The 27,451-nt window shown below is 41.1% G+C and overlaps 1 protein-coding gene across 2 annotated transcripts in view; it reads left to right on the forward strand.

Moving 5' to 3' along the window:
- Positions 1-27,451, forward strand: part of MCF2L2 (MCF.2 cell line derived transforming sequence-like 2) — a 253,852-nt gene that overhangs the window by 120,329 nt on the left and 106,072 nt on the right. For both annotated transcript variants that reach the window (XM_046003459.1, XM_046003460.1), the window contains exons 11-14: positions 3,757-3,948; positions 6,352-6,543; positions 13,958-14,135; positions 19,002-19,081. In XM_046003459.1, coding sequence (XP_045859415.1) covers positions 3,757-3,948; positions 6,352-6,543; positions 13,958-14,135; positions 19,002-19,081 — 642 coding nt within the window. The remainder of the gene's footprint in view (positions 1-3,756; positions 3,949-6,351; positions 6,544-13,957; positions 14,136-19,001; positions 19,082-27,451) is intronic.

Here is a 27,451-nt window from a genome sequence, read left to right on the forward strand (position 1 = left end):
TGGATTAAGCCTCTGCCTTCAGCTCAGGTCATGATCTCAGGGTCCTGGGATCGAGTCCTGCATTGGGCTCCCTGCTGAGCGGGGAGCCTGCTTCCCCCTCTCCCTCTGCTCCTCCCCCCTGCTTGTGCTCTCTCTCCTCTCACTCTCTGTCAAATAAATAAATTCTTTAAAAATATATATTTATGAGATACTTCTAAGTGCTTTCATGGAGGTTGTTTATCGGTAGGAGTGAGAGGAAGAGGAAGAGTGGGTGGAGGTTTACTAAGTGCAAGTAAAAATAAAACCTTAAAAAAGAAAAAAGAAGGGCGCCTGGATGGCTCAATTGGTTAAGCCACCGCCTTCTGCTCAGGTCTTGATCCTGGAGTCCCAGAATCGAGTCCCACATCAGGCTCTGAGCTCCGAGGGGTGTCTACTTCTTTCTCTGACCTTCTCCCCTCTCATGCTCTCTCTCACTCTCTTTCTCTCAAATGAATAAAATCTTAAAAAAAAAAAAAAAAAGCAAACAAAGAAGATAAATTCAGGTAGAGGTAAGTGCTGTTTAAAAAAAAAAAATGAGGGATGCCTGGGTGGCTCAGTTGATTAAGCGGCTGCCTTCGGCTCAGGTCATGATCCTAGCGTCCTGGGATCGAGCCCCATATCGGGCTCCTTGCTTGACAGGGAGCCTGCTTCTCCCTCTGCCTCTGCCTACTTGTGATCTTTCTCTCTCTGTCTCTCTTTCTGACAAATAAATAAATAAAATCTTTAAAAAAAAAAAAATGAAACAAGGGAGAGATTGGGCTTGGGTGGGTGCATTGCTGGGAGTGACTTAGACATAGTCAGGGATAGCCTTGTGAGGAGGCGAGCCAAGAATTTACCTGAAGGACCTTGGGCGAAGCATCCCAGGGAGGGGCCCTGACAGGAGCGAGTTTGGTCGCCGTCCTTGTACCTCCTACCTGCATTACTGCAGTAGCCACCAGCTGCTTTGCCTCTCCTCTGTCTTTCTCAACGTTATAGCGGGAGCAATTCTTTGAAAAATATGAATGAGGCCCACTCCTCAGAGCCCTCCAGGGCTTCCCACAACACACGGAATAAAAGCTGAAGTGCTCAGAACGGCACTGGGGCATTCCCCATCCAGTCTCCCTCTTTCTCCTGATTATGTTTTCTCCTTTCCTGCTTGCATCCTCTGTTCCTGCCACAGTGGCCTCCTCCTGCTACCTGAACATGGCAAACACGCCCCTGCCTCTCAGCCAAGTACTGCATGCTTTGTCACTTTGGGCCTTGGCTTCTGTGTCAGGGGTTCCCAGGCCCACACTCAGGTTTGAAGATTTGCTAGAGGGCCTCATAGGACTCAGCATGTAATTATACTCACATGGTTATGATTTATTACAGTGAAAAGAAAGCAAGCAAAATCAGCAGAGGAAAATGCATGGGGCAAAGTCTGTTAGGAATCAGGTACAAGATTCCAAGATTCCTCTCCCAGTAGAGTCCTATAGGATCCTGATGCCCCTGGATTCCAACCCCCCACAGGATTATGACACCATGGTGAAGTAGTGTCTATCAGGAAAACTCAGTGCCCAGTTTTTACTGGGGACTGGTCATGTAGGTAGCCTCTACTTGCCATGTACCAGAATTCCATATTCCCAGAAAGAAAGTAGGGATTTAGTGTAAACCATATTGTTTGCACAAACCATTAAGGCATGGTGAGCCATTCTTATCAGGGGATTATAGGTACCCTCCTGACATTCCTAGAGGGTACCCAAGGGCTAACCTTGCAAACAGGCCTTTCAAAGACAGCAGTCTCACGCCTGTTAACATTTCTGCATTGCTTGGATGGCTCTTTTCTTTTCTTTTAATAAATATTCAATTTATTAAAGTTACGATAAAGTCTAGTTTTTCCTTAAGCTTTCAAGTTCAACTACAAATCTTTTTCTTTTTTCCATTTTCTAAAAAATTTAAATTCAATTAATTAACATATAATGTATTATTTGTTTCAGGGGTACAGGTCTGTAATTCATCAGTCTTATATAACACCCAGTGCTCATTACAACACTTACCCTCCCCAGTGGACATTGTGGACAGCACTCTCTCAGTAAGCCCTTCTCTCACCCATCCTACTTAAAACAGCAACTCCTAAATAAATAAATAAATAAATAAATAAATCTTTAAAAAAAAAAAAACAACAACAGCAACTCCTCCACCAGTACTCCCTATCCTCCTTTCCATGTCTGGCTTTTCTTCACAACATGCACCACTAACTAGGATATTATATAATCTACATATCTAATTATTTATTGCCCAATGTCTCCTTGCCGCTTCCTGACTGCACACAGGAGAAGAATGAGGCACAAACAAGTCCACTGCAAGAGAAAGGGAGCAGGGATCGGCAGTAGAAAAGACTCACCCCAAACAACTCCTCAGTCTCATATTTTTGGAAAGCAGGTCACAACCAACAAAGAAGCTGGAGTTGGTTACACACTGACCATGAGTCTTGTAGATGAGAAGAAAGGCAAAATGTATCTGGTCGAGCAGTATCAAGTTCATAATTGAGCAAGCACTTTCAGAGGGCTCTTATAATTAGCCACAGGTGGTCTCCGGAGTAGGGGAGATAACAGAAAAAAGCCACTGGAACGCCCTGAGGCAGCTGGGCGTTCCCTGCTGCTGGGCTGTGAGGACTTTTATTGTCCTCTCCCCCAGAGGCCTGTTGCCAGAAGGCTAGAGCTAAGCATGCTTGGTGGCTGGTATAATTTCTCATGGGTTACATTTTAAGCAGTATGTTGTTCTGAGGCATGGTTACATCTGCTATTAACATGTAAGCTCCATGAGGGCAGGGGTTTTTGCTTCCTTGATTACTACCAGGCCCCTAGCAACTAGGGCGGTGTTTAGCACATGGAGGGTCCTCAGTAGTATGTGATGAATGAATTAAAAATAGATAAACATGGGGGCACCTGGGTGGCTTAGTTGGTTAAGTGTCCAATGCTTGACTTCAGCTCAGGTCACGATCTCAGGGTTGTGAGATTGAACCCCACATTAGGCTCTGTCCTGGGCATGGAGCCTGCTTAGGATTCTCTCTCCCTCTCTTAAAAACAAAACAAAACAAAACAGTAAAACATGGCTCATGGGATTAGAACAAAGTAAGCCATGTGAGAGGGGTAGGAGATATGGTTGCTGGGAGGCTGAAGTCAGAGAAGACTGGGATCTTAGATCCTGTGAGTTGCAGGAAGGGGTTTAGATAAACATATTTCTTAAGTCTCGGGATCCCTCACAGAGTTGTCCAAACCAGATCTTTACTAGCTTCCCAAATTCAGCTGAGTTCCTCTCTCCCCTCAGGGCCCCATGTCTGATCCTTTTACTTTTCCATTTAATTGACAGGGGAATTCAGAGTCTCCAGTTCTGGTCAGTATAACCTGTCATGCTCTTCTGCCAAAAAGTTAACACAGTTGTAATAGCTGAATTATTGGAATTATTTATTTAGTAATCTAAGTTCTCCATTACATTGAAAATCATAGCTTGTTAATGCTATATCCTCAGTGCCTGGCTGAGAACTCAACAGAAATTTGAATGATTGGCTTGCTTTTTAGAGTGTAGTTGACTTTGGACTAGGCTAGACTTCTGGAGACCTTGAACTGCGACAGAGCTTCTCCAGGTTCCGGAGTCAAGACTCTCAGCCTAAGACCTGACATCTCCTAGGCTTCCTCCAGGTTTGGAGCACACGGTAGTAAATATCACCCTCACCATGACCTGGCTTCTGATGCTTGGCTGTGGATGCTCACTTCACAGGATACCTTGGAAAAGGCCCAGCTGCTTTCAATAATTGGGGACCAGCTCATCCAAAGCCACCACTATGCAGTGGACTCCATCAGACCCAGATGTGTAGAGCTCAGGCACCTCTGTGATGACTTCATCAATGAAAATAAGAAAAAATATGACATTTTAGAAAAGTCCTTGGAGTTGCATAGACAGCTGGACAAGGTGAGCACAGCAAAGCCATGACCATGATGTTTGCTAAATTTTCTGTGCAAGAGTCTTAATCATACTCATCCTCCCTGCCCTACAGAATTACTGAGAGGGTAATTACTTCATGTTCAATAGTGCTTGAGAGGCATTAAAAACTGTGCAGATTCTAGGTCATAGAAGTATTAGAAGTCAAAAGTGCCCCCACCATCCCACCATATACCATGAGAATGAACAAATGTTCATTCTCCTCTGTGTGGACCTAGACTTAGAGTTTTGGCCTGGCCCCATGATTCCCTTTAGGCAGAGAACCAAGCACTATATTTACAAAGTGCTTCTCCTTATATATAGGCATCAAATCAATCCATTTGGAAAAGCTTAAGTAATAATGACCATCATACACTCCTACCATTTATTGAGCACCTACTATGTTCCTGCCAGGAAAATAATTATGTCATCTATTCAATCCTCAAGACAACCTATGAGAAGAGTATGAATGGCATTATTTGGTAGAGGCAGAAACTGATAGCTTGGTTAAATCAGTGGTTCACCGGATTTAATACATGAGAACCAGTTTGCTAGAATTGCAGATTCTCTAATGTGCCATTGTGGAGACTCAGATTCAGTAGTCTAGGATGATGCCCAGGAATCAGTATTTTTATCAAATTTCCAGGTGTTTCTGGTGCAGGTGGTACAGGGATGGCACAAGAGACTGTGGGATATGTGATTGCCCATGACCACACCTGGGATAAAAATAAGGGATGCAGATTTGAAGTCAGGACTGCTATATTCCAAACCCCAGACTCTCTAGACTAGACAGCAGCACTCTGTGCAGAGGGCTCACAGAGAAGGGCATAGCCCCTGGTGCCCTTCAGTGGTGATCTCTGGGGCAGTTGCCTGGTCAGCAGGGGCGGTGGCTTCTGGAGCCTTCCCTGTCAGCTGTTTGTAGGCAGCATGTAACTCATGGCCATGAGTCAGCATGCTCCGTTCCCATAGCTGTTTCTCTGTGATGGCTGGGGGCACACACCCAGGCTATTTATGTCATCCTGATGCCAAAGGGATTGTAATGTCAATGAAATACAACTGTTCCAGAAGCAAGTGCCTCAGAAGGGCCTGGTCCACAACCTGCTCTGTGTGCTGAACTCCGCAGGATCAGCTGCTGTTTTCCTCACTCCATTTCCGCTCCAGACTTAATAGCCTAGTGCTGATATGTATGTTTGGGTGTGTGTGTGTATGTGTCTGGGAGAGCAGGTATCCACTGTGACTGCAGAAGAACACAACTTAATATTTTCTACAGATCTAGGCATGTTGTTTCAAGAGAAATATATCAAAGCATACATATGCCATGCATATAGAGCATATACCTAAAATCACAGAGTGTATATATCAAAGCATGATTTACATTATTTTGGAGAAAATCCAAAAATGTACGAAGGAGGACGGAAGAAGTTACTAGAAATACCTACATGTGCCATTCCCTGCCTCATCACCACATAGGGATAATCATTAATTTTTAAATACCTTTACTATGCTTTGTTATTCTAAAAGCAGTCCACATTCAGTGTAAGTAATTTAAAGAAAAAAATAAAGACAAATAGAAGCTGCCTATAATTTTCCCACTTAAAGCTAACTACTTTGGAGTGCTCCCTTTTGCTCTTTCCCCCCTGTATAGTTATTTTTGTGCAGCTCTTTAGGTCACATGATAAATGGAAATGCAGATGTACTTGCGCTGGCAGCTTCTTTCCACATAAATATTCAGGCAGCACAAGGACTCCTGTCTTTCTGTTTAAGTCTTTTAAAAATTGAATTTTTAGAATTTGTCACCTATCTGATTTCATCCCAGCAATCTGGAAAGTTTGAGTATTGCTGTCCTGAGTTACAAAGCTTTGCATGCTTTGATGGTTCCCTGGAATAGACAAATGCCAGTAAATGCAAATGTGAGCAGCGGAAAGTAGTGTTTTTGTTAAGAAGGACATTTCCTCCCCTGGGAAGACATGTAGGGGCCAGGTCTAATGCCTCATTGGTCATCCTATGCCCTTATAACCAGTTAGGATGCAAGATGAGTAGCCTAGAAGGCAAACCTGAAAAGTCATTGGTTGCAAGCCTCAATGGTTAGACCAAATTTAGGAATACCTAACTCTTTTCTTTTGGTGATGTAGCAATTACTGTCAGTAGAAAAGAGGAGAATGTTTATTCAAGTCTTTTTACTGACTGGATGACTCTCCCGAGAGATGGACAGATGTAAAATTAGTTTGGGTTTGTCCACTTTACAGCTGTGTTAACAGTGGTTAGACATATGAACTTGATGCTGTCCCACAACAATTTTCCATTGTCTCAGGATCCTCCCGTACCACAGACAAGCTCAGGTGTTCTGAGCTGTGGGCAGGCTGACTGCATGGGGCACTGTGTTTCTTTTGAAAGGTCAGCCAGTGGTGTGAAGCAGGAATCTACCTTTTGGCTTCCCAAGCTGTAGACAAGTGCCAATCACGAGAGGGGGTTGACGTTGCCTTGAACGACATTGAAGCATTTCTGAGTACAGCGAAAGAGTACCAGTTGCCAAGCCACATGGAGTTTTACAACCAGTTTGAGTTGATACTCACCATTGACGTCAAGGTAATGTGCCTGGGTTATTTTAATCTTGTGGTTAGAAAGGAAGCACTGGGGGGCCTTTTGCCTGTTGCTTAAGAAAGTCTGGTTCATCGTCATTAGCCATCAGGGAAATTCAAATCAAAACCGCACTGAGATACCACCTTACACCAGTTAGAATGGCCCAAATCAACAAGACAAGAAACAACAAATTTTGGAGAGGACGTGGAGAAAGGGGAGCTGTTCCACTGTTGGTGGAAATGTTAGTTGGTGTATCCACTTTGGAACACAGTGTGGAGATTCCTCAAAAAATTAAAAATAGAGCTACCTTGTGACCTGGCAATTGCACTGCTGGGTATTTATCCCAAAGATACAGATGTAGTGATCCAAAGGGGCATCTGTACCCCAATGTTCATAGCAGCAATGTCCACAATAGCTAAACTGTGGAAAGAGTTGAGATGCCCTTTAATAGAGGAATGAATAAAGAAGATGTGGTCCATATATACAATGGACTATTATGCCTCCATCAGAAAGGATGAATGCCCAACTTTTGCATCAACACAGATGGGATTGGAGAAGAGTATGGTGAGTGAAATAAGTCAAGCAGAGAAAATCAATTATCATATGGTTTCATTTACCATGGAAAACATTAGGAGAAGGAAAGGGAAAGTAAAGGGAGGGAAGTCAGGGGGGAGATAAATCATGAGAGACTATGGACTCCGAGAAACAAACTGAGGGTTTTAGAGGGGAGGGGTGGGGGGATGGGTGAGTCCAGTGATGGGTATTAAGGAGGGCATATATTGTTATATGTAAACGATGAATCTTGGAACACTACATCAGAAACTAATGATGTATTGTATGGTGACTAACATAATATAATAAAATTAAAGAAAAAAAGAAAGTCCAGGTAGGACATACTGAGCAGGTTTACCAGTTCCTGAATCTCAGGTAGCATCCTAGACTCTGTGCTTCCTGGAAATCTGACCCTTCATGGTCTGACCCAAATATCACCTTCAGTCATTCATTTCTCTCCACATACTCATGAGCATCTCTGATGTATCATGCACTGTGCTGAGGACATAGCAATGAGAAGAAATAGACATGGTTCTGTCCCTGATGCAACTTAGTGGGAGAGACTGACATTAATAAAATGTCAAACACAGGGCACCTGGGTAGCTCAGTCGGTTAAGTGGCTGACTTCAGCTCAGGTCATGATCCCAGGGTCCTGGGATAGAGCCCCACATCGGGCTCCCTGCTTATCAGAGAGCCTGCTTTTCCCTCTCCCTGCTGCTCTGCCTACTTGTGCTCTCTCTCTGTCAAATAAAAAAGAATCTTTAAAGACAAACAAAACCACTCAGTTTTAAAATAAATAAATGTCAGGGGCACCTGGCTGGCTCAATGGGTTAAGCCGCTGTCTTTGGCTCAGGTCATGATCTCAGGGTCCTGGGATCGAGTCCCGTATGGGGCTCTCTGCTCAGCAGGGAGCCTGCTTCCCCTCTCTCTCTCTGCCTGCCTCTCCATCTACTTGTGATCTCTCTCTGTCAAATAAATAAACAAAATCTTTAAAAATAAATAAATGTCAAACACAAAACACAAGAATATGTTACAAGCTGAGATAAGTGCTCTGGAGGAGATATTTAGGATCCTGCTGGACATGTGATAAAAGAACTTGACCTTGACTGGGGATCCCTAGAGCCAAGGCCTGGAGACTGAGTAGAGATAATGGGGGAGCCTTTCCAGACCAGAAGTAACAGCATGTACAGAGGACACAGGCCTGGAGGGAAACTGGCACAAATGCAGAACCCAAAGGCCAGGGTGGCTGGAGTACAAGAGCAAAGGAAGGGTGTTTGGGGGTGAGGTAAGAGAGGGGCAGGTGAGGCAAGGCTTTGTGGGCCATATTAAGGAGTTCAGTCTTTATTCTAAGAGCAGTGGGAAGCCACTGAAGGGTTTAAGCAGGTGAAAACTTGATTGGGTTTGCATTTTGAGACAAGCTCCCTTTTATGAAGTCAGCAGAGTTATGGAGAACACACCTTCCTCTGAGATTCACATCACCTTGTATGTATCTCTCCCATAGGGTCATCTTTATTTCTTTTGAGTCACCGATATCTTTTGAGTCACCGAATCTGATTCACATACTTTCAGGGTTCTATTACTCAAGGGTATTTAAGGAAGTTTGAGGTAGGCACTTTTTACCAAGATGCGGGCAGAGTTTAGGGAACTCAGTAGGGATGGTGAAGGTCCCTGGCGTTAGCAAGAAACAAGAAGCAGTTACCAGCCATCAGCATAAAGGGCAAAGGAGACCTCAGGAAGCACTGTTGCTATGACTGTGAGAGGCGCTAGTAAGGGCTGTGGCCTTGGGCAGATGTGGCTACAGCTGCTGTTCTGGCCAACTTCAGCAAACTGCCTGGCCATACCACCTACCAGGAAATGAGTAAACTTAATCAACCGTCTCTAGAAAATAAGCAAAAACATGGAGGAAGGAGAGGATTACAAGAGAAATTTTTTTTTTTTTTTTTGGACAGAGAGAGATCACAAGTAGGCAGAGAGGCAGGCAGAGAGAGAGGGGGAAGCAGGCTCCCTGCTGAGCAGAGAGCCTGATGTGGGACTTGATCCCAGGACCCTGAGATCATGACCTGGGCCGAAGGCAGCGGCTTAACCCACTGAGCCACCCAGGTGCCCAAGAGAAATGTTTTTTTAAATCTTTTATGTCAAGTGGATTAAAATATCTCCCAAGCCCATCTTTTTTTCTTTTAGTTTGGAATAAAATTTTAGGTTATAAGACTTAAAGATCCTGTTGTGTCAGAGAAAGTTGTGTCCACTGAGAAGTAATGACTTTGTTGTCAAAACTGGTACTCTATACATATAGAAATATTCCTAAATATATGTACGTGTAGATATGGTACAGACACATGTATCTTTTTACTTTGACAATTGAGATAGCCTACAAGCAATGAGACCCCTAGTGTCAATGAGCCCACCTAGCCCTGAGATCTTTGTTTTTAATACCGTTCTTCAGTAGAAGACTCCTGAGCTCCTTGGAGAAATGGCTGATTCTAGGGCTGGGGCGGGGAATATACAAGATGATCCTAGAGCATCTTGTAGTGCCAGAAGGAATTACTAAAAACAAAACAACAAACCACAGTGATGGGACATAGGCGGCAACTGAAAAGAACTCCCCATGGCCAATGTTAGAACAGTTTGAGCAATAAAATTAATAAGTAGTATTGGATTCCAACCCAAAGTATAAAATGCATATCCATTAACCCATTCTGATATAAATAATGAAATAAATAAATAAATAAATGGGGCAGAAGAAACTAATCTCCCATGCAGAAGAATTCTAAATTATTTGTGTAGATACTTTGCCCTCAAGACAATAGAGTGTAATTTCCCAACCCTTAAATGTGGGCTATGTATAGTGACTTTCTTTGGAAGATTACAGTACAGGGAGGGAGAAACAAAAAGTGACTTTATGGTAAAGTTACTTTATATACACGACCTCAACTAGGTGACCAAGGTCAACATCAAAACAGTGTTATCATGCAGATTTGAGGTACCCTTGATGTAATGTAATGAACATGCCACTTTACTTCCATGGTCTTACCCCCAAAACCCATAACTCCAGTCTAATCATGAGAAAAACATCAGATAAATCCCAAATGAGGGACATGCTACAGAATATCTGACCAATACTCCTCAAGATAGTCAAGGTCATCAAAAGCCAGAAAAAGCTGAGAAACTGCCACAGCCAAGAGGAATCTAAGAAGTCATGACAACCACATGTAATATAGTATCCTGGATGGGACCCTGGGGGGAAAGTACATTAGGAAAAATTGAGGAAATCTAACTAAAGTATGGGCTTTATTTAATAATAATAATAATTATTATTTATTTTAATAATAAAAGTAACATCAATACTATTTTATTAATTGTAAGAAATATGCCATACTAATGTAAACTATTGAGATAGTGGAAACTGGATGGTCTATATGGGAACTCTGTACTATTTTGTATTTTTTTTCTGTAATTCTAAAACTGAAAAGATAAAATTTATTTCTAAAACAGTGGTAGTCTACGTGTAAACAATTGAATCTGTTACAATTAAGGCTTAGTGATTACAAAAACTGCATCTACAATTAAATGATTATGCTTGTAGCAGCCCCCCAACCCCCCGTCTGTCTGAGGCTTTTCTATAATACATTGCATACATGCATACAATACATTCCACCACCCTCTTAGTGCTGTTTTGATTTTCCTCCATTGTTCACTTTCACCACCCAATCTAAAAAACGAAACAATCGCAGTAACAAATAGCAAAATTCAATTCTTTAAACATTCACTGGGAATCCAGTGAATGAAGTTCACTTCATTCACCTATAATGAAGGTGGTGGCAGTTTAGTGGAAGACAAGCCCATCCCCAGTTAAGTGCCCGTTGGTCCAAGAACATATGGAGTGAAAAGGACAGTGGAGCACAAAGGGGATGCAGAGGTCAGCTCAGCCTGGGAAAGTCAGGGTGTTCATAGGAGAGGATGCCTAAATTTGGTCTGGAAGATTGGGTAGGAGTTTTCAAGGGACACAAAGCAGAGGGAGGGAACCTCAGCAGGTGGAACAGAAGATGCAAAAGCAGAGAGACTGGAAATAAGAACGTTCCTGTAGCTGCCACAGCTGGAGGCTGGAGTGAGGGGTGGGGACTCGTGGAGGTTAGACTGGAGGGAAATCAGTGTAGTTAATGAAGGGTCCAGTGTTTCATGAGGAGTCTGGACTTTATCGTAGCAGGTTATTTAAACAAGGAAGTTATATGATTAGATTTATTTCCGGGAAAGAGAATTCAGATTATGGTATGGAGAATGGATTTGCAAGTAAAAAGAGGGAAGAGGAAAGGAGGGGATGCAGTTGTTAATCTTGTCCCAATCCTCTCCCTCATCTGAATTTAGGGATTTAGGGTTTTTTTCTGACCACCTCACCATTTCCAGGGTTCACCGTGGGATCTTAAGGGAGAGATACAAAAGGGCAAAGGTGATTCAAATCCTGTTAAATCCAAATGGTGGGCCAGGGGGCTCTAGCTTGTGGCACTGATCTCACATCAGGGCTGTACACCATATACCACTAATTTGACAGTCATTCTTTCAGTCAGATTTCTTGATATTTGTGTAGCAGTTAACACCTGTGACTCAGTGTTCTAGCTTATCACTGGGCTAGCCACCAAGTCTCATCACCATCACCCCAGAAACACAAACTGACATTGCTTAATCCTAACATAGGAGATTTGGTTTCTTTTTGGGATCTGGACTTACAGCTGTATTATCAGAACCTCTAGTCTACTGTATAGCTGAGCTTCCTGAGGCCAGAGGCACATTCCTTAAAGAGACCTTTTTTTTTTCCTTAAAAAAATATATTTTTTTTTGCCACCTTAGCATTTTTTAAATTAACATGTAATGTATTATTTGCACCAGGGGTACAGGTCTGTGAATCATCAGGCTTACACTTTTCACAGCATTCACCATAGCACATACCATCCCCAATGCCAAAAACCCAGCCACCCTATCCTTACGCCCCCGCCACCCTCCAGCAGCCCTCAGTTTGTTTTGTGAGTCTAAGGGTCTCTTATGATTTGTCTCCCATATTATCCCATCTTGCTTCATTTTTTCCCTCTCTACCCCCACCACCCCCCACCCTGTCTCTCAAATTCCTCATACCAGATCTTTTAAACATAAGCCCCACCTTAATCTAGATTAGGGGTCTGCAAACTACAGCCTGTGCATGAAAACTGATTGCCACCTACTTTTACAAAGTTTTATCGGAACACAACCACACTCATTCATTTATGTAGTGTATGTTGTCTGTGACTGCTTTAATGCTACAAAGAGGTCAGTAGTTGTAACAGAGACCAGATAGTCTGCAAATTCTGAAATATTTACTCTTTGGTCCTTTGTAGAAAAATTTTGCTAACCCCTAATCCAGAGCAACACTGTTCAATAGAAATATAATGCCAGCTGTATATGTGACTTAAGATTTCTTAAGGTTTGGTCTGGAAAAATTGAAAAAAGTGAAAAAAAAAAACCCACGTGAAATCAGTTTTAATGATGTTTTATTTAACCAAAATTCAAAATACTGTTTCAATATATAATCAGTATCAGAAGTTACTAATGAGATATTTTACATTCTTTTTTTCATTCTAAGTCCTAAAAATCCAGTGTGTGTTTTACACTGATGGCACAGCTCAGTGTGGACCAGCTGCACTGTGGGGGCTCAGTAGCCTCGTGTGGCTAGTGGTTGCCGTGTCAGACCATCCAGGTCTGTACTCAGACTCTACAAGGACTGAGACCAGTACTAGATGTTGGAGGAGGGATCAGCCTTGACAGGACCCTCAGGCTGAAGGGAAATGGTTGTTCCGTAGCTGACTCGGTAGTCCTCCCTCAGGGCTCTTGGCTCTTGGCTCTTTCCAAAAGATGGCCAGCATAAACAAAGACACATTTACTTTACTAGTTGTGAAATGTGGCAACCTCCCTGAGTGTGTGCTAAACCTGTACTTTCGGAATGAGGCATCCTCAGAGCACCCTGCGTGGCTTATGGTGGTTGAGCACTTCTAAACTGGGGTCCTTTCCTTGGTGGCTAAAATCATCCAGGAGGCAGATGTTACATGTGAGATGTCTGACATCCATCCGAGTTGGCATGACAAAGAAAAGACTACCCACTGCCTTTGACCCGCGAGAGGTAGATGGATGTCATGCTGGAAGCAAGGCCAGAAAAAATGTATTCAGGTGAATTTAGGCCTTGGTGAAGCTCGAAGACTTCTGGGCCTTGTTTCTTATTCTCTTGAACCTTTGCTTTAGAACATACAGTCAGTACAGGAATGTCAGTGGGTTTCATCTTTCCCTTGGTATTTTTTCAATTTACTTCTTTACTACTCAGGTATAGAGAAGGGGTCCCAGAAACATTTAAATGTTTCTCTTTTGAGTATTTGGGGTTCCCTTGATCCTGCCTCAGTATGTAGCCAGCTGTTTCCCCCCAGAACACATAAACTCTTTTCTGCGTCAGGGGCCTTTATTCAGGGTACACACCTCTTCCTTTGAAACCCTCCTGTCCTATAAAGTGGCCCAATGTCCTTTATTCATGGTCTGTGGCATCCTCTTCTACTAATGGACATGGCTTTGTGAACATTTATCTGCTCCTGATATATTTACTGAGCATTACTCTGTGCTAGGCAGTGTCCTAGGCGTGGAGATACAGTAGTGAAAAGGATATGATCATTGTCCATCAGATGAGAGATGCAGACTTGCAGAATCACAATTCTGGTGCAGGCTGAGCTGTGCCTTGACTTGTGTGTGGATGGAAGGGTCATCTGAAGGAAGTGAGTTTGGGGGAGGGAGAAAGGGAAATCTTCATGTCATCAGGCTGAGTACAGAGAGACCTGGTCATGATTTGCTTTTGTTCCTGCAGGCCAGAGCCCAGGAAGTCCTGCAGAAGCTGAGCGATGTACAGGAAATATTTCACAAGAGGCAAATGAGTCTGATGAAACTGGCAGCCAGACAGACTCGCCCAGTGCAACCCGTGGCCCCCCACCCTGAGTCGTCCCCAAAGTGGGTGTCGCCGAAAACCAGCCAGCCCTGCATCTTGGGTAGGTTATTTGGGGAGAGGAAGCTTTGTGCCCTTATGTTTCATCAATACTCTTGAGGGTTGAAATTGCGCTTGTTTAAGATGCATAGTGGTTGTTGTTTTGACAAATATTATTTAAAATAAACTACAGTGTGGAATCATACAGGCATTGAAGACTTTAGAGAGAGAAAACGGAGTTCCTGTATAAGGAGACACTCACAGTCTAGAAGAGGAATAATATAATCGTGCAAATAAATAACATCAGCATGAGATAGACTCCATGAAAGACCTTTAAAATGCTCACAAGATTCTATTATCAGTCCAGTGGTAAAGTTGGTTCTTTGTAAAGGTAAAAACAATAGATAAGTCCTTACGCCAGTCCTGCTTGGTCTTGATTATGAGAGCTTAATCATAAGTCTTAAGAAAGGTAGTATAAGTCTTCCAGCTTTGTTCTTTTTCAAGATTATTTTGGCTTTTTAGGTCCTTTTCATTTCCATATAAATTTCAGAATCACGTTCCAGTTTCTGCTGAGATTCTGCTTGAGGTTGCATGGATTTATAGATCAATTTGGGGAGAACTATTATCATACCAGGATTGAGTCTTAGAATTCATAAATGTTATAACTCTCCATTTATTTAGGTGTTGTATAATTTCACTTGGCAGTATAGAAGTTTTTTGGTTTTGGTCTTGGTTTGCTCTTTTTTTAAAGTTTTTATTTAAGTTCCAGTTAGTCAACATACAGTGTAATATCAGTTTCAGGTGTGCAATATAGTGATTCAACACTTCCATATGTCACCCCGTGCTCATCACAAGTGCACACCTTAATCCCCATCACCAGTTTAACCCGTGCCCTGCCTACCTCCCCTCTGGTAACCGTCAATTTGTTCTCTATAGTTGAGTCTGTTTCTTGGTTTGCCTCTCTCTTTATTTTTTTCCCCTTTCTTCATTTGTTTTGTTTCCTAAATTTCGCATACCAGTGAAATCATATGGTATTTGGCAGTACGATAGGTTTGAATGTTAAGGTCTTAGGTATTTCATGTTTGTTTGTTTGTTTAACTGTATAGTAAATGGAATTTACCAAATTTAACTATCAATAGGGATATATATCTGTATAAAATATAATCAGGCCATCTGTCAATAGGGACATTTTACTTCTTCTGTTTCAATCTTTATGCTTTTTCCTCCCTCACCTTATTATAATGGCTGAGACATCTGATACAATGTTGAATAGAAGTGGTGAGAGCAGACATCCTTGCCTTTTCCCCATGTTAAGACAAAGAGTTCCTTTTTTACCTTAAAGTATGATGTTAACAGTAAATTTCTCACAGAAGCCTTTTATCAGATTGAGGAAGTTCCTTTCTCTTCCTAGTTTGATCAGAGCTTTCATCATGAATCACTGTTGACTTTTTCAGATGCTCTTTTTGGTGCATCTATTGAAATGATCATGTAGTTTTTCTCTTTTATTTGTTAAAATGGTGGATTACAATGATTTATTTTCAAATGTTAAAACAATTGTACATTTCTGGGATAAACTACTCTTGGATACCTTACATATGTTATTTATTACTCTGTTATTTGAAACTCTGTTATTAAGAATATACATGTTCATAATTGTTATTTTTGTATTTCTTTGTTTTCAAAGTGTATCTCTTATAAGCAGAATATAATTGGGTCTTGACTTTTTTATTTTTAAAGATTTTATTTGAGAGAGAGAACACACACAAAAGAGTGCACAGTGGAGGTGGGGAGAGGGAGAAGCAGGCTCCCCACTGAGAAGCGAGCCCCTTGCAGGGCTTAGGGCCCAATCCTAGGACCCTGAGATCATGACCCAAGTAGAAAGCAGATGCTTAACTGAGCCACCCAAGTACCCCAATTGGTTCTTGACTTTTTAACGGATTCTGTTTCTGATTGGAGGATTTAGTCCATTTATATATAATACCATTATTGATATAGTTCGATTTAGAGTAATAATTTTGTTATTTGTTTATTTTCTCATTTTTTCCCTCTGTTCCTCCTTTCCCGCCTTCCTTTGGGTTAGCAATTTTTCTTTTTTTTTTTTTTAGTGTTCTCTTTTAATTCTTTCATTGGCTTTTTACCATACCTGTTTGCATTGTTTTTCTCAGACATATGCTTATGTATAGTCTTATATTTTATATATCATCTTTTACATCTACTCTCTTTTTCAGTCATTTCCAGTGTACTTTTTATTCCTTATAATAGATCTGAATTGCCACTGTGTCATTCTTCTCAGGCTGAAGAATTTCCGATGCATTTCTTGTGCAGATCTGATGACAATGAATTCTTTTGGCTTTTATTTATCTGTAAATTATGGGGTCTTGGTAATTCTCCATTTTGTTTGGTTTAGAGTCCCTTGTCTCCCATCACATATTGCAATTTTTAGAAGCAAGCCTTGAAAACAGTGTAGTGCATTTTTTCTTGAATTTTTGTGTGCACACACACACACACACAATGCACACAACTATGCACACTCAATGCACTTATACACACATCCTACTGACAAATACAAATAGTTACTCACACACATAGAGACATCTTTTTGGATGGCTAGAAATAGGACTTGGTTTTCCTTAATTTTCATTTAGGGCTCGTTCCCAAAACTAAATTATGTTCACTTCTATGATGTTTCTGCTGTCATTGTTTTAAGGGATATACATTTGTTACAAGTAAATAAAGCAGGAATGATAGCTTGTTTCTCATTTCTTTTTTCACAAGATCTTATAATGGACAATGACCCTTCTAGCATAAACAGATCTTTGTCGTGTCTGAACAAGTATCATTGACTTTGGCCAGACATCTTGCTCATTTTGCAGAACAATTCTGCACTTTTGTTTTGGATACTAACCACTGAGTATGGATTCAGGCAAGTCACTAACAGGATTTTCAAACACATTTATCCAGTTCCTTAGTAACAGAGTCTGTTCCAAGAGAAACCATTACATTTCACAGTGTAAGGAAGGTGAGGGAGCTGGAATCTTGGCTCTGACTCTTGTTAGCTGGAGGCCTTGGGTACAACATTTAACCTCTCTAAAGTTTATAAAGAATGCAAAAAAATTCTTTTGTGGCTATAATAATAGCTAAAATTTACTATTTACCATGATCTAAACACTTTGTACATGTTAACTCATTAAGCCATTATTACAACCCTGTACTGTAGGCTTTCTCATTATTCCACACTTTACAGATGAAGAAGCTAAGGCACAGAGGTTACTCTGAGAATATGTGTCTTTTACATGGAGGAGCAAGACTTGAATGCTGGCTGTGTGGCTGCTCGCCCCAGCCTTGAACTTCATTACTGTACTTACAGTGGGCAGGGTGGTGCTTCTCAGTCGTGGGTGTTGCCAGCTATAATGTATGCACTCCCAGCATCTAGTTGTTATGCCTGGAATTGCTCAGTTTATAGGGATCCTGCAGAGAGTGAGGAGCCCAATGGATTGTTGATTGTTATGAAGTAGCTTCAGTGATCATATAACCAGGGCAGCAAACAGTACACTTCACTACAGATTTCCATAATGTCTATGAAAAAATCCATAGAAAGCCCAAGCAGATTCCAGTTGACTCAGAGAACCTGAGGGTTGGGAGGAATTTCTGGAGGCCACTGTTCACCACAGATAAGAATCAGGGTGCTATGTTGGGGGCATAGGTGGATGGCATTTTGGCCATGGGACCTAGAAATGCTCAAATTCTTAGGTCGTTCACAGGTATGCTATGAATTTTCCAAGGGAACTGTATTCACAAGGGTGTTGACAGTGACAAGAACTCAAAGTACCACTTACTTTTTAGCCTTGCAGCCATCATCCCCAGTGCAGCCTTCTGGTAATGCTAGGTTAGAAAGTCTCAAGGGCTAACCAGGGCTTCTCTTCCTCAAGTCCCATTCTTACTGCCAAATAGACTTGGAGGCCTGAAGGAAAGATATCTCCCAGGTGTCCCAAGAGCTCTGTGGAAAGGAGGGGGAAATGACAGAGTGACAGAGTGGCAGAGAGAAGAGAGCAAGAGCAAGAGAGCCCACTTCCATCCTGACTCAGCTAACTCATTCTTTGCATAGTTGTCTCATCCATTAATAACTGTGGTTCCATCAGTTTTGGAATCCAACTGTTAAATTAGCAACAGTTTCTGGCTGGGGCAGGCATAGACAACCTCTTATATAATCATAGTATGATTATGTGAGTGTGGGTTGGGGAGGTTGCGTGTGTGTGTGTGTGTGTGTATGTACAAACAGGGAGAGAGAACACTTTATTAAAGAAGATTGTAGGAAAATGGTTATGTGAAAAAAAAAGAAAATGGTTATGTGTAAGTGGTTAGATTTTACTATTTTTTAAAATTGTCTAAATTTTAAGTAAGCACAGATTAACTACTTGTATAATAAAAAGGATATATTCAATAAATGTGGTCTCTAGAATTGATCTGGTCTTCTAATCCAAGAGCAACATCAACTGCATTTCATATAGTACAAAGATAAATGCTAAAGCAGTGGTGCATAAAAGAATCCATGAAGTCTGAATGTCAAGGGAGACTTCCTGAAAAAAGTGACCTTTTCACTGAGACTTGAAAATGGGAATGATGGAAATGTTCTCATTTTTGCCACATTATGTTTACTGATTTGTTGTAGTTTAATGTTTCATGTAGTGTTGTGTGTGATTTTTATCTCTTCGGATCAAATATTAAATGCCTGGGGTCAAAGGCTACTTCTTTTCCTCATCTCTCCTTCACCTCCAATTTCATCTCCCACCTCAGAAATCATCACAGTAGCTCAATTAAGCTTTGTTATTCAGTTGGCTCAACCCAGTCCAGCTGCTCATGCAAGCCAGGCTACATGCTCTGTGGTATTTTTAAGCTGAGTTGCCAATAATGGCATGTTTTCTTTCTCTAGCTCCTCTTCAGAGGACATCTGAGGAAACTTATACAGGGACATTGGAAAAGGAAGATGACAAGACTAAATTTGAAGTCAAGGTAAGATCACCTTTTTCTTTTATGATTTGAGATTTCTGACATAAGAGAATATTGCTACCATAATTACCAATAAATGAAATTCCCCTATCAGACTAGTTCTCTTAAGAGCTGAGGTTTGTAGGATTTCTTCATTTTCTTTCTTCTTAATTGCAACTAGAAAAACAAACTGGTCATGGATGTAATTGTTGGTAGATATTATGTTATTGAGAAAAAAGTCATTTTGTGCATTCCTATACTAATATTTAAAATTGGTAAGACAGTGTGTGATTTATGTGCAAAAAACCATAGCTGAATTGCATAGAGCCACACACACTTGCGTGCATGCACCACCGGCGAACTCTGAATAAACTCTGTAGATTGAGTGAACATAATTTTCTTGCTTTTAGTACTATACTCTAGTTGTGTAAGATATTAGTATTAGAGGAAGTGGGGGAAGAGTACATGAGACTTCCTTGTATGTTTCTTTGCAGCCTTATGGGAACCCATAATTATTTCAAAATCAAAGTTAAAAAAAAGAAAGCATAAACTTTGGAATCAGGCACACCTGCCTGGAAGCCATAGAAGCCACTTTAAGCCTCCGTTTCTCATCTGTAAAAATGGGGATGACAATAGTTATTATCTGAAACTAATTTTGGGCAGCAAACGGAAATTTGAAAAGTGCCAAGCACCGTATAATTGTAAAGTAACATTATATTTAAATGCCCAAATAAAAAATGTGTTGCCATAAAAGCAACCCTAGAAGGGGTTCCTTTCCTCCTGCCTCCCTAAAAGGTGAGTATCTGAGTGACGGAATGGTTCTGAAGACAGACACCAGTGGACCCTGGGTTACATGCACTTTAGCAACAGTTTGGACTCAGCATCTGTGCCTCGTGGTCTGAATAGAGGACCCCACAGGTATTCCAGTGCCCATGATGGAGTCAGGCAGAAAGTGCGTCTCCGACTTTTCTTCCTTAAGACATAAACAAGGTGGGAAGTGGAGTTCCCAGCAGACTTTTCTTAACAAGCTGCAATCTTCTGTCTGTTAAGGCAGGTGAGAACATTGCTATAGTGTTTCAGAATCCCCTGCGGTGGGAGAAATTGCGTTACCATGTCTTCCAGAGTTAGGTAACACTCTGCAGTTTCACACAGCTGTGATCAGCCATTTTAAAGAGTAACAGGCAGTTTTTTGAAATGCGCAAATGTAATGAAGCTTCACCAGACTTGACATCTATGCAGTTTGCGGAATTATTGCACGACATAAAAAGGGCTTAACCATGATCACCTTCAACACTGAGCACCACCCTACCATCTCTGTACCCTGGGCTTCCGAGAATCTCATCTCTGACGGTGAGAGCTGGGTCAAGTGTGCCAAAGCTCAGGTCCAGCCCCTGAACTTACATGCTGTTGCTATTAACCCACAGTGTGATTTGAACTTACCTCCCTGCTCTGAGATTTTCTTTGCCTCATCTTTAGACAACGTATTTATGGCCTACACAATTTACAAAGATGCCAGAGGGGTTGTGTGTCCATGGAGGTTCTCATATAAAAGAATCCAAAATTGAGTGAGTTATTTCAATAAGTGTGAACAATAAATATGAGGGCTCTTGTTTTGTTGAAAAAAAAAAGGATAAATATAGTTAGTAAGTATAAAGCACCTTTTCTCAGGGAAGACCTTAGGGTATTTAAGATGAAAGGTTTCCATAAGCTACATTTATTATTTACTTTGATTTTATATATTGGTAAAAATAGACAATGCAGGAACGAGGGCAGGGGAAGAACTAGAGGCCTATAGAGTTGGAAAATGTTAAGTAGAATCCAAGAAGCACTGACCACTAGAATTTTTGGTTTCTTCCTTTTGCCTGTGCTGCTTATTTAATTCAGATTCTAAGCCCATCCTTCTAGGATGCTGGCTGCCTCATAGTTAGACAGATCACCAATAGCATAGGTATTGGTAAGCCAGTGTAAGCCCATGTTACAGTTGTCCTGGGCTTTTGCTGTTGTTTTTCCTTGTCGTTACCTCATTTGTATATTTAATGAAGGGCTTTTCCTGCAACAACATTATGTTAACAGTTAAGGCAGTGGAGGAAGCAGGGTAGGAATTATCTTCCAGACTTCCTCAATTTGGCAAACAGAGGCTGGTCAGACTTTTACATCTAAATGCCAAGGCTATGAGAAGTGTGAGCAGAATCCATATAGTCATGAATGACCATGAGTAGGAAGGAAGAGGGTTTATGAACTAATTCCCAAATCCTAGACTTAAAAATCAATTCAGGACCAATAAATGCCATCAGTATTTGACAAGTTAGGTAGTATAACCAGGGAAATAGTCATTCCAAAATACGTAAGAAAACTGGTTGAAAAAAAAAAGTAGGTTAGAAAAAAGGTTTCAATTTATGTCTGTGTGATTCATGGTTTAATAAAAGAGGGGCAAGGAGGTTGGCTAACATCAAGGACAATCATTGCTGCTTGTGTTTTGTGGCCACTGTCCAGGACAGAGGACCAGAATGCATAACCTCTGACTCTGGGGACAATCAGACATCCTTGACCTTTGACATAGACTATAAAGACAAAATGAAAGCACAACGCAGATCATAACACTGTGGTAAATGCCACGCCTTGCTTTCCTTGGGTAAATGCTCACAGACCAAAAAGAAAAAAAAAAAGAAAAAAGGGAAATAAACCAAAGCCACTCGTGATGGCCCCTAGACTCACTGGTAGTCACTACATACAACAAAACAAAATCATGCAACCAAATCAAGCTATGATTTTATCGTCATCAGAGAACTCATTTCCAAAAAAGGTGTTCCATCTTCTCAGGTGGGGTACTCCTGGCTTTTCTTGTTGGAAGGGACTTACACTCAACCTGACAAACGGGCTGCAGCTCCAGGACCATCTGGCACCTGTGCACCCCTGCGCTAGACTCCCCGAAGCGGTCTGGGAAAGCCCAGCTGTGGAGGAGATTTGCAGGGGTTGCTGGCAGTGGTGATGTGGCTGATTTGGGTCCTTTACATCACCAGCTGGAAGCTGAAACCTGGAAGCATGACTCACAGGGACTGCTTTCCCAGGCTGCTCGCATCACAGCTTCTTCAGAGCTGGAAAGAGGCCAAACGCTGTTGAAAATTCCTTTTTCATGAATGTGAACCCTCAGGATAAAGGCCAAGCTACTGGCTGTGAGCACCAACAAACTGTTGCTGGGCACCTGTTAGTGTGGCTTAGCATAGCAGAGACCTTTTTAGGCTTGCAAGCAAACAGCCTCCTTCATAAAAATTAAAGGGAAAAAAAAAGACAATTCTGTAAGTTAGAAAATAAGAAGGTGAGGGAGAGGTTGCTCAATGTCTGGCGAGGCCCAGACATTGTGCTGCATGCTGTATGTACCTGATTTCATCCCAAATCCTCAATACCTTGAGGAAGAAGATGAGGAAGATGATGGTTGGTTCCCTTGTTTTGTCCATGATGCTGTTGAGACCCTGAGAAGTTAAGTGAGCTTCCCTAAGGGTCACACAACTAGTAAATGGTGGAACCGGGATTTGAAACTCATAGTTTATTTAATCTAACAGTTTACTTATCTATCTAACTTAATCTATTTACCTATAACCTATTAGTTACTTAATCTAACTACCAGTTTCCTTAATCTCTCATACTCTAAATTCCTCTTCTGCAAAATGGGGATAAAGCCACCCCACAGGTGACTGATTAAATGAGAACTACATGACTTCAATAATAATGATAATGTTAACAAATCAAAATAAAACTATTTAAAACATGAGAAATATGTGGGGAGCACCTAGCATGATGCCTCACATACAGCGGGTTCTTTGTAATTTTAGTTTCCCACTTAATCCCATGTTTATAGATAAAATGTTCTGTGTAAAAGACGAACAGTGGCTGAAGGGCGGTCAGGCCCGGGTCTTAAATTGAATAGCTTCTCCTGATCTTGAATATGTGCTGTCTTACCAAATGATAGTATATCAGGTCCAAATTCAGTTCCTTGCTTTCTTGCTCCTTTGAATCCCCAGAGCTTTCATTTACCTCTGATTCTCAACAGGAGAACTATATAAACTGTAAGCACATTTCAGGGTTCACCCTCTGTGATGCTTGAAGTCTGGTCATTGAGAGAATCCACAAAGTCTTTGAGGCAGCCCCCAGCTAAGCTTTCTGAGGAATTTCTAGAATGGAGATTATCAGGGTTTCCTATGGATTGTAGCCCTGAGAAGCTTATTAATAATGCAGATTCTCAAGATCTACCCTCAGATTGTGATTCAGGAGGGCTAGAGTATGCTCCAGGAATCTGAATTTTTAACTTTAAATTCAATATTTTAAATTTGGTAACTAGAATGCAGGTGGTATAAGGATTGCATTTTGGGCCACACTTGCCAAGAGGCTATATTCATATGTCATAAAGACTCGGGATGAAGAGAGCTCATTAAGGTGGATATAGATCTCTTAGTCTAATACAGTCCAGAACTTAGTGAAGTAAGTGTGTGATTATATTAATCTATGAGAATGTACTTTCAGTGAGGGACCTATATGAAAAAGGACAGAATAACAGTTAAGACCACTGTTGACTAAAATATTTCATTGGTCCAATCTGGTTGTCCATTTACTATATATTAAAGCAATTGCTATGGGTTATATGGAAACAATTCTGACATGGGGCCTGAACTCAGGAAACTTATAAGTTATTTCAAATAATTTATAATGTAGAGGAGAATGACATACCTTCGCTAAAAGGAATATAACATATTAGAAGGCAGAAGAAGGAACAGTTCATAACAACAATATTGGGGACATTTTTATAAAGGAGATGGCATTTGAACTTAGCTTTGAAAAATAAATACAACTTTGAAAGTTGGATAAGACAGAGAAAGGCAGTCAAGATGAGGAAGGATATAAAGTATCAAAAATCTGAAGGGGTATAGGCTATTCTGGGAATGGTTCGAGAAAACCAGAGGTAGACCAGAACAGGTTGCTGAAGGCTTTGATTAGAAGTTGTTGCCAGGAAGGATACCTATGTATTAGAAAGATGACTCTGGTATGGCAATGAAGAGTAGACTAGAAGAAGGCAGGTAGATGGACCAGCTGCCAGCAAGTGTCACAGTCTAGGTATAACTCCAGTGTTAAGAGCCTCCTAATGACAGAAAAAGGGAGATGGGCAGAGCTTACACCAGTTAATCCAGATATCCTCCCCAGTGCCTCGTACACACTAGACTGTCTCAGAAAGTGTGATGAATGAGGAGTAGATCAAGGCAGAGAAGAAAGGGGACTGATTTAATAGAGAGGGAGAGAAGATATTGAAGATACCTTGAGGTTTCCATCATGGATTTCTAATTGGATGAATTTGTTTGCTAATATAGAGCACTCAGAAAAAAAACAGTAGAAAGTGAGGACTTAAAAATTTGAGTCCAGCATTTGTAGGGTTTCGTACGTCTGTAACAGCAACCCACACCTTCTCTTCCTATGATCTGTAGCTTTCTCCTCCAACACACATACCAAAGAGAATAAGCCAGCTGACCTTGAGGTTATGTGGAAATTACTTGTGAAATAGGTTAGGGATCAAAGATTGGTCTAAAAAAATACCTTTCAAACTTGTGATTTTATTTAAGAGTTAAGACTTATAGACACACAAAAATAATGTTACATTGACATTTATACATTGAGATTAAAACCACATGAAATCAAATAGCTTGAGAGAATTCCAAATATATAGGAAACTTCAATGCCCTTGGCCACATTTCTTGGTTTGGGAGTGGGAGAAAGGTATCTTGCAACATGTTTCTCAATTTCTGATACTTTAAACAGAACTACAGCATTGTAAATCATTGTGAAAACAATGTTGCATTTTTTAAAAAAGACACTGTTCTCATAAACAAAATATTATAAACATTGTTTTTGAGTGTTAGTTCAGTCTTTAAAAACCAATTTAACCAGTAAGATCATTGAACTAATTACTAATGGCTGGGAAATTCAAGATCTTAGATAAAAGAGACCCTGGAAAATTTTTTAAATGGGAAAAGTTTGCATTTGGGACCCATTCCCCTATCTTTCTCTGTTCATTTCCCATTCCCACAAAGCCTCAGGACCGCTCATGACTGTCTTCTCAAGCCTGCCCTTCTCCTTCAAAAGGCTCGAATATGTGCTAAAACCTTCCTCTCTTCTCCCCTCCCTCTTGGAAGTGCCTACACAATATAGCTGATCTGGTCTAGAGGTAGGAGAATATCTGAATGAACTAATTCGTTGCAGTGCATGAATGATGAGTGACTGACAGCTCCTTAACCCTTCTGGAAATACTTGTCATTAAAAAGAAAGAAAGAAAGAAAGACTTCCCTATTATCCAAAGGCAGTGGCTTCTTCTGGCAGTGGCAATGAAGAATAAGAAAAGATGTGCTGGGAAGGGCCGGTGAGATGGTGCAAACAGGACAGACTAGCCAACTAGCAGTCTGTTCCCACAGTAGAGTCTCTAAGTGGTCCTGTTTTTCAAAAGTTCTTCCTATTCTCCACATCAGAACTCCCTGGATCTCAGAAAAGGAGAAAACAAAAACAAAAAAATGACAAAGAAAAGGTTTCCCCCTTCCCCCCAGAAGTTCTAGCAATGGAGAGGAAAAGGCAGAGCCATACCTTCCCAGGGCTGATGCTTTTCACTCTGGGACTGTTTCTGAGACCACCTTGGACTGGACTGAAGTTGGAGGTTGAATGGCCTTTGGAGAGTTTTCTTTTTCCTTTTTCCCCCATTATCCTCCCTACACCCCACCATTGTGTAATTTTTCAGTAATTCTTACTTGTCCTACCCTTCACCTTCTCGTTTTCAAGATTAATTTATAATTTTGTAAAATGCTTAACCATAAATACTTCTTACAATGGTCACTCTTTATATGGAAATGAAGAGGATGGTTCAGCCTTTATCTACCTTACTTTTTCTCACAATAAGGTCTAGTAGCTTCTTTTTTAAAGAAATGTGATAAAAAATTAAATGATACTTTCACCTTGATTTATCAGGCACCATCACTTTAAAAGAGTTGGAACTGAAATTGCTTTCCTAGCATCCCTAAAATCATAAAGTATAATAATTTAACTGTAGGGAAAATCTAATTTGATTCAGTTCAAATGTTGCTATCTCTCCTTTGGGGACAAAAAAAACCCAAAAACCAAAAAACAAAAACCTTAATAATCAATTGAAAATCAGTTATTGACACTTTCTTTTTTAAAAGATTTATTCATTTATTTATTTTAGCGCATGTGCATGCATGCAAGAGGTGGCGGGGGCAGGGGGTGCAGAGGGAGAGAATCTCAAGCAGACTATATGCTGAATGCAGAGTCTAACCAGGGCTCAATCCCACCACCCTTGAGATCATGACCTGAGCCCAAGCCAGGAGTTGGAAACTTGAGTGACTGAGCCACCCAGGTGCCCCCAGCTACTGATACTTTTTAAAAAGTAGGTATTTTTAAAAAGTTGATTGATACTTTTAAAAAGATATTCTCAAGAAAAGAAAAAAAAGATATTCTCCAGAGAGAAAGCGCGCGCGCGTGCATACAGTGGAGCAAAGGCAGGGGCAGAGGGAAAGGGAGAGAAAAATCTCAAGCAGACTCCCCACTGAGCATGTAGCCCAATGTGGGGCTTGATCTCATGACCCTGAGATTATGACCTGAGCTGAGACCAAGAGTTGGTCACTCAACTGACTAAGCCACCCCAGCTACCCTGAAATAAAATTTTTAAACAAAATTCCTTTCAAGCCAGGAAATTAGCCTGTTCTTTCAATTTTGAAACAAAACCTTCTTCAAAATATGGGGGAAACAAAACACTTAGGTTACATGTTTGTTGAGAAGACGTAACCAAAACAGTTAGGTTACGTGTTTGTTGCTAGTGGACCTGTATGTCGGTTGGTGTCGTTTCGAAACTCAGGAGAGACTGGGGTAGAAATGGGGGTATGGGGAGTGATGTTGGGCCTAGAGCAGTTGGCAGCTGCTTGCCTTCATAGCCACCCCTTTTTCTTGAGAATAAAATAAAAATAAATGGGGAGGGGCTTTTCCACCTGATTAGCTCTCCAGTAAGGTGATTTTTGGATCAATTCCCTTTTAAATCACCAGCTGGCTGAGAAAATCCACTCTTTGAGGTACCCTAGGGGCAACTCTAAGTCAGGGTTGACTAAAGGGAAACAGGATATGATTCCACAGGAACTTGTTGCTCTGCTTTAAAAATGCATCATTTTAGGGGACCTAGGTGGCTCAGTTGGTTAAGCATCCAACTCTTGGTTTTGGCTCAAGTCATGATCTCAAGGTCATGGGATCAAATCCCATGGCAGGCTCTATGCTCAGGGTGGAGTCTGCTTGTCCCGCTCCTGCCCCCTCTACCCCTCCCCCTACACACTCGTGCTCTCTCTCTCTCTCTCTAACAGA

The sequence above is a fragment of the Meles meles genome, chromosome 4 (genome assembly GCF_922984935.1).
Source record: "Meles meles chromosome 4, mMelMel3.1 paternal haplotype, whole genome shotgun sequence".
NCBI lineage: Eukaryota > Metazoa > Chordata > Mammalia > Carnivora > Mustelidae > Meles > Meles meles.